Source organism: Acanthopagrus latus, chromosome 9, assembly GCF_904848185.1.
Source record: "Acanthopagrus latus isolate v.2019 chromosome 9, fAcaLat1.1, whole genome shotgun sequence".
NCBI classification, from domain to species: Eukaryota; Metazoa; Chordata; class Actinopteri; order Spariformes; family Sparidae; genus Acanthopagrus; species Acanthopagrus latus.
The window spans coordinates 6,692,014-6,704,281 of NC_051047.1; the positions used below are offsets into that span (position 1 = coordinate 6,692,014).

General features: G+C 39.2%; 1 protein-coding gene across 1 annotated transcript; it reads left to right on the top strand.

Moving 5' to 3' along the window:
• The first annotated feature begins 26 nt into the window (after window positions 1-26).
• On the top strand, window positions 27-11,009 carry hacd2 (3-hydroxyacyl-CoA dehydratase 2). The gene is made up of 7 exons (XM_037109052.1): window positions 27-277; window positions 2,842-2,959; window positions 3,752-3,770; window positions 5,682-5,770; window positions 6,623-6,744; window positions 8,948-9,126; window positions 10,207-11,009. The coding sequence occupies exons 1-7, from the start codon at window positions 42-44 to the stop codon at window positions 10,287-10,289; spliced, it is 846 nt and encodes a 281-aa protein (XP_036964947.1). The 5' UTR covers window positions 27-41; the 3' UTR covers window positions 10,290-11,009.
• Window positions 11,010-12,268: the final 1,259 nt, after the last annotated feature.

Below are 12,268 nucleotides of genomic sequence, written 5' to 3' on the forward strand. Positions count from 1 at the left end.
CGAGATGTGCCCAAAGCGAAGGCGGAAGTGCGCTGGCGATAATGCTCTCACTTCGGCACGACACTTCCGGGTCTGGCCCCTGTTCGTTTCCTGACTCGGTGAACCTGACAGCCGCCGTCGTTCAGGACCAAAGACCGTTCAGGGTTGGAGTCATGTCGGCAGCTGCTCCTGGGACCAGTAAGGCGGCTCACGGTGATGTGGCCGCCAAGAAAAAGAAGGGACCCGGGGCCCTGGCCACGGCCTATCTCGTCATTTACAACGTTGTTATGACAGCGGGGTATGTAGCGTGTTCCCTCGTGCTAATGCTGCCGTGCTGGAGCGTGTGTGTTTTTGTGTGTGTGTATGTGTGCGTGTGTGTGTAGCAGGGGCGACATTCAGCCGCTGTTTATGTTTGGTTTATTAGCTAACCTGCAAACTGCATGCAGTGCTCATTGGGAACACCGCTAACATACCGTGCAGTGGAGCAACAACTTTGAGTTTGCTTCCTCTTCCACGCTTTAACTCTTTACACAGATTTACGTCACATGAGCAGCAGACAGCCACCTGGCGTGCACATGAACACCGACCGAGAGTCTCCGCCGCACACAATAATACAACAATATTAGGACAGATGGTTTATTGTCTGCAGGGGGCTGTTACCGTCTCGCATTGTCGCATTGTTTTTGCACGGCGACGATTGAATTTTGTTCACGTAACATGAGCACCAAATTATGAAACAGACGTTAAGTAAACGCGCGCAGTTATTTTAACCAAATAATACCTTTATGGAAAAATTAGTCGTTGGACAAAAAATTGGAATAATCTACAACATGTAATAGACTGAAATATTATTGGGCATATTGTACTTGTCGCTGTTGTGCATAATTCTAACTATCACATTATTGATTATATGATTCTAAATGGGAAATCTTTGAGTTCTGGACGCTGATAGGACAGAACAACATATCTGAAGATGCCTTGTTGGGCTTTCAGAACTAGTGATTGGCATTTTTAACTTTTTTTTTTTTTTTTGGTCCTCATATCATTGACCAAACAATTCATGCTAATCTGAAAATCAATCAACAGGCAAATATCTAAACACAAAAGAGATGTATAGGCTAACTGCAGGTGTAGCGAGGATACCTGTCACTGAAAATGGCTGGTGGGGTGTTTGCAGGTGAATTGCTGGGTTGATTGAGAGGGAACTTGTGACCAAGGCATGAAATTATTTGGAAAGTTTCCTGCTCAGATTTGTATTTTGTGTGTGAAAATATGTGTTTGGAAAACATATCAAAACTTGAAGGGTGATGCAGTTTCCTAAGCAAAAATCGGAGCAGTCAAAGTGCAAAAATGTTATTTGTTCAGACAATCTTATAATGTTAAAGCCTTTCAAATCAGGAAAAGATAACTATCATGTCATATCACGATATAATGATTTATGAAACAAAATCTAAGACAATGTATACAACAACCACAATAACCACACAGTACCAATATGTTGGCCAGCAGCCAGCGTGATTAATTTATTTTAAGCAAACGGTGGTTTTCAGACAGGACTTTTTACAGAGATAATGGCACCAGCAAAATTAATCTACAATGAACTTTCCTGATGGATTTTACTGCTCTGCATTTTTAGGGATTACAGTTAGATTTGTATGAAGGGAGGTTGATATTAAGTAGTAGACGCCCATTTTATAACCTCTGCTGTCTGGCCCAGATACTGGGATATCTGTGTGTGTGTGTCTTTTATTGCAGTGGTTTTTACACTGTTGCACAATGGAATGGTGGGAGTTGTTTGCTCGCTGTTCCAACCAGTTAGGTCACATAGTGACACTGTGTATGTCTCAGTGTCGATAGGCCATACAGTGCTGGCTTTGTACTGAGCGATCGTTAGGGTGTTGTGCACCCACATCTTCGCTTTTCTAATGCAGCGTCTGCACTCAGATTCTGCCAGCTAAGCAGGCGTGCTCAGTTTCTGCCCAACTGGCCCTGATATTGATATTCATAATGGCCTTGTAGGCCTAATAGATACAAATCACATTCTTCACTGTGGGAACCAAAGTGTGAGGTGAAACTTCCGCCCTGCTCCTGTCTCCTGCAACACTCTCACAGCTATTACCTCCACAGCCCCTGATCTGCAGCTGACCTCTGACCCCTGTTTTGAAGGTGACAAAGTAATTCTCTGTGGTTTTGCACATTATTGTAATGGCCTCACAAATGAATGTGCTGAAACACTTATCAGAAGGAAATGCACAATATGGATTTTTCTTTGCTGATACTGATAACTGATAATTATATATTAGGTCATGCACACCTGAAGGTAAGAAAGGCTCAAATGTAGTGCGCTTAGATGGGTAAATTAATATTCCATCGCTCTAATAGTATTTGTTGTGTTACAACACACATATTGTATTCTGTTCTCATTGAGCCCTTGCTGCTTCTTTCAACCATGTTGCAATTTGTCCTCCATAATTAGCAGCCGATAACAATGATATACATTTCCCATTATCTGGCAGATCATTGATTGGTCTGATTTATATCGTGCAACAGTTCTCCACCAACAAAAACAACCAACCTGACCTGTTACATATTTACACAGGAATAAATCTAAATATGATTTCCAGTCAGGTTCTTATATTAATGCTGAGGGAAATTATGTTAAGATATATCAGCATGGCTAATATAATTGGACAGCGCATGTTAATTAAACACATATCAGTATTTTTATATATGATGACAGATATGATCAAACATTGTCTAACAGATCTCTGTTTTCTTGATGAGACTGACTGGTAAATTTTGTTTGTTCATTTTTGCAGAGACAGTACTGTGATTTTTTTTTCTGTCCCCTCTGCTCTCCAGGTGGCTGGTGATAGCTGTGGGTCTTGTCAGAGCCTATCTGGCCAGGGGAAGCTACCATGGGCTGTACTATTCCATAGAGAAGCCCCTCAAGTTCTTTCAGACAGGAGCTATTCTGGAGGTGAGATAAGCGCCAAGGCCGGGCAATACTGACATAATGAAATACCACAATGTATTTAATTTAATACAGTTTTCAGTGTATAATGTGCCAGTATTTTAACGATGACTGTTAGTGCTTTTATCAGCGTACAACATCCAGTTTATGAATAGAGACATTAGAGGTGTATCAAATATTTTAGTGTTCCATAAACATGCTAATTTTACAGCACTGCTGCTCATTAAGGCTACATCGATCAGTTGTCTCAGCAGTCCTTGTTCAGTGACACAGACAGGCCTGTTATCTGCACAGAGTATAGTATGTCCTCTAACATTTCAGCACGCTAATGTTATATGTCTGACTACACTGCGTTAAAGGCATATATCCGAAGAAATACATTTTTCTAATGACTTTTTATAGGTTTTTTTAACAAGTAGAAATATAGTGGCTTATAATCAAAGAGAGAAATGAGGACCCATACAAATCAAGGTGAAAGATAATTATCCAGTTCCCTCGCATGTGTTCAGCATGCTCATGTACACACAGTACACACACATGGAAAGTGCAAAGGCTAGGCAGCATGACGCGTTTCAGTGATCTTATCCAGACACGCTGTAGCTCAGTGATAGGAGACATGGATTTGTTTAACATCAGCATTTCCCTCCATGTAGTTATCTGTGTGCATTGAGCACTACAGGCTTTATAATGTCAAGTTGAACAGTTTGGGAGAGAAATACATTTTATAATGGAGTTTTAAAATAACACACTGAAATGAGCTGTCACATTGAGTAACTCTGTTATCGTCTCCTTTCACAGATACTGCACTGTGCTGTAGGTGAGTGTCTCCTCACCCTCCATCCTTACCTTCACTACTCTGTTACCAGTAAAACTCTTGCACAGGTCACTTTAGAGAGAGCATCACAAACTGTTTTACCATGTATTGGTGTGGTAATGTATCTATAATTACAATATCACTTGTTCAAATGGTAATTTAAGATTTCGGTCATCACATTTTGGCTATTGTTGTTTAAGTAACTGGACAAGACAGACATTAGATTATAAGAAAACACTAATCAACTCTAAAGTTTTGATGATGTGACACATTTCATGTATGTGGTTATTTTCACAACTCAACTCAAATTCAGTATACCTCAAGACTAATATATATATTTATAGATATAATTTTGATGAATTTTAAACAGAACATCAATATAATTGTGTTGTTATTTGTTTGCAGATGTCCTCAGTTATCATGACAAGTCAAGCAGCCTCGGCTTTTATATTAAATGATCATTTTGGCTGGTCACACTGGAATTAGGACTCATCAGATTGCGCTTGTGTCTCAGATGTTAATATGAATAGACAAACAGAAGCTTTTCATATCAAAGTGTTTGCCAAAGAGGGAGTGGAGAAGCTGTCAGCTCTCCTGGTGTTAATGTGGGAGAAGCAAGTGGCTCTCGCCTGGCCGTCACGCCGGTGTTCGCAGTCCATTCCCTTCATTATCTAGGATTAAAGGAAGATTACCCATACTCCCTGCAGCTGCCATGCGCGCACATACACGCGCACACACACGCACGCACACACACACACACACACACACACACACACACACACACACACACAGACACAGACACAGACAGCTCTCGGATCCTCTCCACTGGCCATCTGAAGACACTACATCAACATTTATTTCTTTGGCCCTCTGTGTGGATTTGACAGCTCATTCATACTATAATTGGACATCTGTTATCCACATGTTGTCCTGTATATGCAACTATAAACAAAGGATTTTGGGCAAATTTGATTTTTTTTTAAAATTCCATCCCTAATCTTCTCCATTCCACATGACAATCATTGCTCTTTTCAGCATTTTTCCATTTGAAGTAACATATGCTGATATAAAAAGGAACATTTAAGTGCAGAGGTCCAAATATAGCTGTATTCCTCAAGCTGGAGAAAAACAACTAAACAGCTAAAAAATAAGAGAGAGAGAAGAACAACAACGACTCAGAAAAGCAAATGAATGCCATTAATTTCTCCTTTGATACCCACTTCAAAACCTAAAGTTTCATAAACAAATTGATTATTAATTAATTGATTGAATCATGAAAATATACATTTCTTACTAAGAAATAAACTGACTGTGATCCATATCTCCTCTATGAAATCCGTATCCTCACTATTTTTAAACTACTTTATCCCTGTTCATCTGATCACAAGTGGACAGCTGTAATTACCTCATTTCACACTTGGCATAACAATGTGCCTCCACACGCATCTTTATCATCTTACTTCCCTGTTTTATATGTAGAGGAACATAACTGGGACAATCAGACACAATTTGAAGAAATAACTTAATGTTACATTTGCTGAATTCTCATCAAAACTCAAATAATTAAGAATTTGTCAGAGACAGGATTTCATTAGCCTAACTCAGCAGAAAAATCAAAGGATCCTTCCAAAAAAATCCTTTAATTGTTTGAAAATTGTTTTAAATTACTGTTTATAACTATCAGATTTTTTAAATTGATTAAAGAGAACATGAATGTTCTGCACCGTTTACCATAATTATATCATTATATACTGTAGACTGACCTTTCAGAACCCCCAACTGTGACTAACTTCTGGCTGAGTCCCTGGCAGAGATGGATACAAGTCTGTTCCTTGAATTAGACTTTATGTGCATTCAACTACCAGTATTCTTGCATCCTTACATATGAGTGTTTTTCTTTTGGGTGATTTTCAGGAATCGTTCCATCCTCAGTGGTACTGACTGGATTCCAGGTCATGTCCCGGGTCTTCCTCACCTGGGCCGTCACACATAGCGTCAGGGAGGTAAGATGAGCTTTCTGACTTACACACATAAATCAGGGTTGTTTAAAACAGTATGTGAAATGAAATTGGACTGAGTGACATCACAGCTGGAAATGGAAAAAGTTTTGAACTGTGATGTGTGTAAGAAAACTGTTTATCTATCTATCTATCTATCTATCTATCTATCTATCTATCTATCTATCTATCTATCTATCTATCTATCTATCTATCCAGCCATCCATCCAAAGATAGATATATTACCAGTAGGTTATTGTGTCCTATTCAGTGTTAGGTATCCAAACAAGTATTTCCTTATGGTAGGCTTCGGCCAAGAATTTTCACTTTGGTGCATCCCTAATGTAAATGCAAACACGGAATCATGTTCAAAAGTGACCAGTTGTTGTGCTGTTTGCCCCGTTGATAGATGGGAGAGGAGAACTTGTGTAAGTAATGTCAGATGGTCTTGCTGTCGGGTTGCAGGAATGAATCTTAAACCTTGAAATTTAGTGTAGTGAATAACGTATATATTCATGGTCTAAATGCTGTGTTTCCTTTGCGTGTCTGTTGTATGATGCTATACTGACATATTCTCTAGCTGCTCCATCTTTCCCCTTTATTTTCATTGTCTGAGGAATGTTTAAATTATTACTGGTTGATAAGAAGTGTGCTTTTTCTTTAACATCATATTTGAATTGGTTTTATCCTAATATTTGAGGAAAGTGTCCGTCTGCCTGCAGTGTGATCTGATCTCTCAGCATCTGAAACAAACAGCATGGTTCTGTGAAGAATAGTCTCAGTTAGTCTCCAGCAGCATGATGCAAGCCGTCTGTCCCTCTGTCCTTCTCCCATCATGCCTTGTGTGTGTTTGTGCAGGTGCAGAGTGAGGACAGTGTGCTGCTGTTTGTCACAGCCTGGACTGTCACAGAGATCATCCGCTATTCTTTCTACACCTTCAGCCTGCTCAATCACCTGCCATACCTCATCAAATGGGCAAGGTAGGAAAATCAACTTGAGAGTGGTTTCAGATCAGGAGATATGTATATTCGATCTACTGAAAAACATGGATGAACTATCATATCAAAATTTGGTCATTTGGTAAGAGCTGGGAGAAGCCAGAATACTGAATCCATTAATTAAGGCTGCCAGTTGTTCCTTTTGACACATGTCAACTTGATGATAGCATTTTTCTCTGTTTTTGGGCATGCAGTACAATGAGACACACATGATCAAGCACTTCATACATACACTTGCACTTATAAAGCGCTGTTCTGGTCTGCAGATCTACCTTCTGAGCCACAGCTCCTGTCAATAATGTTGAAAGTTTGGCCTTTTGTGGGGAAAAAAAGTCATAAATTAGTCAAACAATTCCTTGTTGCAATAGGAAATTTGCTCTGGTACTGTTTAAATGACCTTATTTAAATGCAGAAAACAGATATGTGACTCTTTTTGCAGATACTTTAACGATCAAAAGGCTGAGGAGGTTTGTGAATGGGATATTGTTAAAGGAAACTGTTATCCCAGTAACAAATGACACTTTAAATGCCTCACTTCCAACACTGACTAAATATATAAAAGAAAAACCATCAAATTTCCCTAAAAAAACAAAAAAAAACCCTGTGCTGTTTACTCCATAAAAATCTCAATCTGCCCAATGGGATTCAGCTGCATCTTCAACCCAGGCAACAGTTGTTTAGTGCCTCCCTCCCTGCGGCCTTTGTTGCTAGGTAGCAAATGACACCATGGCAATATTGGCATTTGACTTTCAGTCTGAATCGCACCCAGGAGGCAGAAAAAAATTGGTCTTACATGCATTGAAAATTCAGTGAAGGATCAGAGAAGACAGACGCCGCATTTGGACGTGTTATTTTCTCTCTTCTCTGTAGGAGACAATCGGTTCAGTGTAGCTCTGAGATTTAATTGCGATACTTTTCTTCAGAAGGCCTGATGCCTCCAAAATTTTTATGATGAAACATTCAGAAACTTGCAGAGGTAGTGAAATGTTCTTGTCAAGCAGCTCATAGTAAGGAATAATGTTTATATCACAGTGTATTTAGAGTGTTGACAGTTCATGCTGTATAATTAGTGTCAGCTGATTGCTCTACTTCTTCTGAACAGCTGCTGTGCAACTTGGAATTTAATACTGTGCAAGCAGCCTTTATAGTTTTACCTTTGTAAGCTTTTTCTTTTAGTCGAAGTACTGTGTCTAATGTCACGCGTAAGATTTTAGAGGTAGGGTGGTCCACAAGTCGATCCCTTGATCCCCTAGCAGCCTGTCGAAGTATCTTCAAGCAAGATACTTAATCCAATATGGCTCCCAATGGCTGATTCATAGACGTGTGTGTGTGTGCTGAGCATAGAAATATCATGGGGTGCTTTGGAGAGAAAGTGCTGTGTTGCTCCTAATGAGCAGGTCGGCACCATGCACGGCAGCCTCGGCCCTCACTCTAGAGAAACAGTACTGTTTGAAACAATTACTTAAAAACACAGAGACCTTTTATACAATGAACCATGTGCAGGACACAAAACTGCTGCATTAGAAAAAGAAGTTGTTTTTTTTTGTCAAAGAAAATAAAGGCAGATTTAGGCAAAGTTATAAAGGTGAACAATATTACATGTTGATGTAGTCACAGAGTTTAAGACTTAATGACTTTAGTCTGTCATTATCTTGTTGTCTTAGTCATGGAAAGTCTTTCATTGTTTAGTCTTCTGTGAAATTAATGCTACTTTTACATTAAAGTGTCTCAGCAGTTTGAATGGAAACCATGTCTTCTCATGCCTAGTTTATGTCCTTCCATAGCTGGCTTTTCTTTTAAGAATAATAATTTACATGTATCGTTCCTGGCTTGAATAACTTGTGTCAAAGCCTGGCACATCCTCAAACGTTCCTCTTACTCCTCTACTCTCTCCTGAAGAGATAAAAACTGCCTCTGCCAACAGCTTTTTATTTTCTAAAACCAAGCCATGTCCAAACTATGGATGAGGTGCCTTTTTTATACCACGTTCTTTTTGTTTGGTCATGCCTCTTTAGCACCCACATTTTCTTAGAAGGAAGATGTTCGAGTGCCAAATCCATACAATGGAAATTTCCTCCAGTGTATTGCTGTTTATGCCGCCCACCCCTCTTGTTGCAGTACCAATGAATAATGTATGATTTATTATTTTCTTCCTGTCTTGTCTTTGACAACCCTTCTGCTGTAGGTACACCTTCTTCATTGTGCTGTATCCCATGGGAGTGACCGGGGAACTGCTGACTATCTATGCAGCACTGCCGTACGTGCAGAAGACAGGCCTGTACTCTGTCACTCTGCCCAACAAGTACAACTTCTCCTTTGATTACTACACCTTCCTCATCCTCATCATGATCTCCTACATTCCCCGTAAGTCAACATGCAGATTTTTCCTTTTTTTTCCCCCTCTCGTAGTGACAATAAACAGGATATACTGATGATAGATATACTTGTACTATGTTATATTTCATATCAACCACTCAGCCATATATTTATATTTTAAGAAGCTTATAATGTTTGAATGTTAAAAATTTTCTGAAAGGAGCTCTGTGGAAATTCTGTGTTGAGCTTGTTTATGTCAAATGACTCCATTTTAAACTAATGTTGACAAATGTTGTTCTCTGTTTGTGATTAATACATGTTAATTATTACAAAATGTTACACAGAGCCCTTTAAATACATTCATACTTGCATGTGAGTCACAAGACAGCCACACCATTATGACTAGTGACAGTCATACAGAAGAAAAGCTACTGAAAGCACTTTCATGTGGGTCTTTCTCTAGATTCTACCATACAGGCATAACATCTCACAACAAGTTAATAATGAAACAAAATAAAAATAGAAATCAAATTCCTATCACGGCTGAAGCTGCGTTAAGTGCCTGCTTCCTAGCCTCAAGCATCACCTGACCTGTCAAGGTAATCCTAGCATCAGAGAGTTCATAGATAAAATCTCCATTTAGCTCCATGTCTGTCTCTATAAAATGATTCCACTGGTGAACAGAAAGAGTTTGAACTGTGCCGACTGATAGCCACAACAGTCTCTGCGGTATTTGATGGTTAAGTTTCATCATTCAGTTGCATGCATTCTGGTGGTATAGAAATATTTCTATTATTTGTTGATTCATTTATTGATTAAGTCATGATAAGTATTTTGTAATTTTCCTCTTCACATACATAATGCAGTCCTGTACAACACAATCACTAATGTTGACCATCATATCATAAAAATGGAACTTGATGGCAGAGCTGTTGTATAAGTGTATGTAAGAACAATAATAATAATAATAATAATAATAATAATGTGACACTTAGTTTAAAAAGCAGGTTTTTGTCCCTTGTTGATGCCGTTGCTGTTCTCGTCTCATCTCTCATCGTATTGTAATGAGTTGTTAAACTCCCTCACTCTGTTGGTAACAAACTGATCTTCCTCTGCCTCCCCCCTCAGTCTTCCCCCAGCTTTACTTCCATATGATCCGACAGAGGAAGAAGGTGCTGGGCCACGTAGAGGACTACAGCAAAGTGGAGTGAGCCCGACAGCATTCAGACACAAAAAAAGAAACCAAAACAAGCGACAGAAGAGGAACAAAATCTGCTTAAAGAAATGCAAAGCCCAGCCAGTTTTCAAACTGCCACAACTGACATGCAACTTTATTTTCTCCAGCTGTTGTCCGGGTTGTATAGGTGCTCACAAATCATGAATGAACTGGAGTTATTTTTGTTGTTGTTTTTATTTATGAACAAACCGCAGTTACTTGTGTTTAGTCGGAGAGCCTGCAGCTGTACTGTAACTGTATTTTGACGTGGATACGGTTGAGTTGCTGTCTGAGCAGTGAGCAGAACTCGCTCACCACAAAGCATTAAACCGAAAGATGCACTGATAGAATCGATAACCTCCTTTTTAAAAGTCACTGTAGAATTAGAGTTTTCACCTCCCCATGCTCTCTTTTAATGGGAGTTTTACTGCGACATAGAAGGAATAATGTGAAGTCTAGTACTGAAAACTAGGTTGTCTGTAGGTTTTGCATCTACAGTGTGTTTGTTTGTGGTCTGGATTTTTTTTTTCTTCATTTCAGTCAAAAGTTTGATTACATTCCCAATTTAGTTCAATAAACCTTTTTCATTCTGTTTGCATGGTTCCATCTGTTTTCCCATGTGCTCGCTGTTGTGTTAGGTGTCTGCTTGGTTGCATCCTCAGTGGTCTGACGCTGATTGTGTTGACTCTTTAAAAGCTTAAGTTTACCTCCTTTACCAGTGATTGTGAGTTGTGTCATTTGATTTACTCATTGTTTGATTTTCACGTGATTTTTCCATTAATAGCCCTAGTAGTAGCCGGTATGTTTTCCCATCGAACATCCATCCAGCTCTTCTCTTCATGAGATTGTATTTTCTTGCTTTTATCTATCAAAAGTAACTTGCTTTAGCAATTTTAGCTCCCATAAATTGACACTTTGCAAACCATCTAAATTAGAACATGCACACTAAAGTGAGTAATTCATGAGGTCAGTGTGGCTTGTAAATGGGATGTTAATAGCCTTTTTTATTACACAATGAACAATTAAGACATTATGACTTAAGTTATAGGACTCTTCAGCAAAAAAAGAACAGATAGCACAACCAACAGTAGCAACAGTGTTTTCTGATTAAATAAACTTCAATATGTAACAAGCAAAACTGCATTGTAGCCCAAATATATGTTGGATTTTAAACTTTATGGACTTTTACAGTGAAGAGTGATGTCATGAACTGGTTATTCATTTATATGGGGTAAGTCAGTCGTAGTGGCATTGTGGGAAGGGATGGGACTCTTAAAGGGCATATTGAGTTAGTGAGCTGTGCAGTCTCAATGAGGCAACTCGAATAATGTACAGTTTGTAGAGAGAACAGTAGATCAGACTAGTTCCTTTTTTTCTTTACCTGCTGAAATCAGATGGTTTGTAATGGTCATCTTTGATGCACATTCCATGATATTTTCGCATTGTTTTGGACAAAGGAACAATTGTGACATTTTGGAGCTGTAACTCTGAACAATTCATATTATGTTGTTGGGCTCAATTGCAGTTGCTCTGTCAAAGAGTAACCAAACACCAGGCTGAAATAGATGTTTTGACCTCTTTTAGCTGTGCTTTCAAATATATTTGACACCACTGCCGCAATGTGATGACCGCTTGGGCTCAGCAAAAAAAGACCTTCATCTTAAAGGCGTTACACTATGCTCATGTTCAGCTTCATACATTTATTTTGGGTGTCTGCTGCACAGTGTTTACATGCTTAATGTACAAACAACACATATTTCTCATACAGTCTGTTGCTGCAGCACCTCTTATTTACCTGCTATGTTTGAGCTCCTGTCTCTTTAAGGCACCCCTCATGAAACCCCCAGTCTGCTCTAATTGGTCAGCTCTGACACCGCCCACCATCATTCTGCTCCGTAACCAGGGCCGTAAATGACTATATATTCTGATATCACCATTTGACTGCTCATTTCAAAACGGATTCAAAATGTGAGT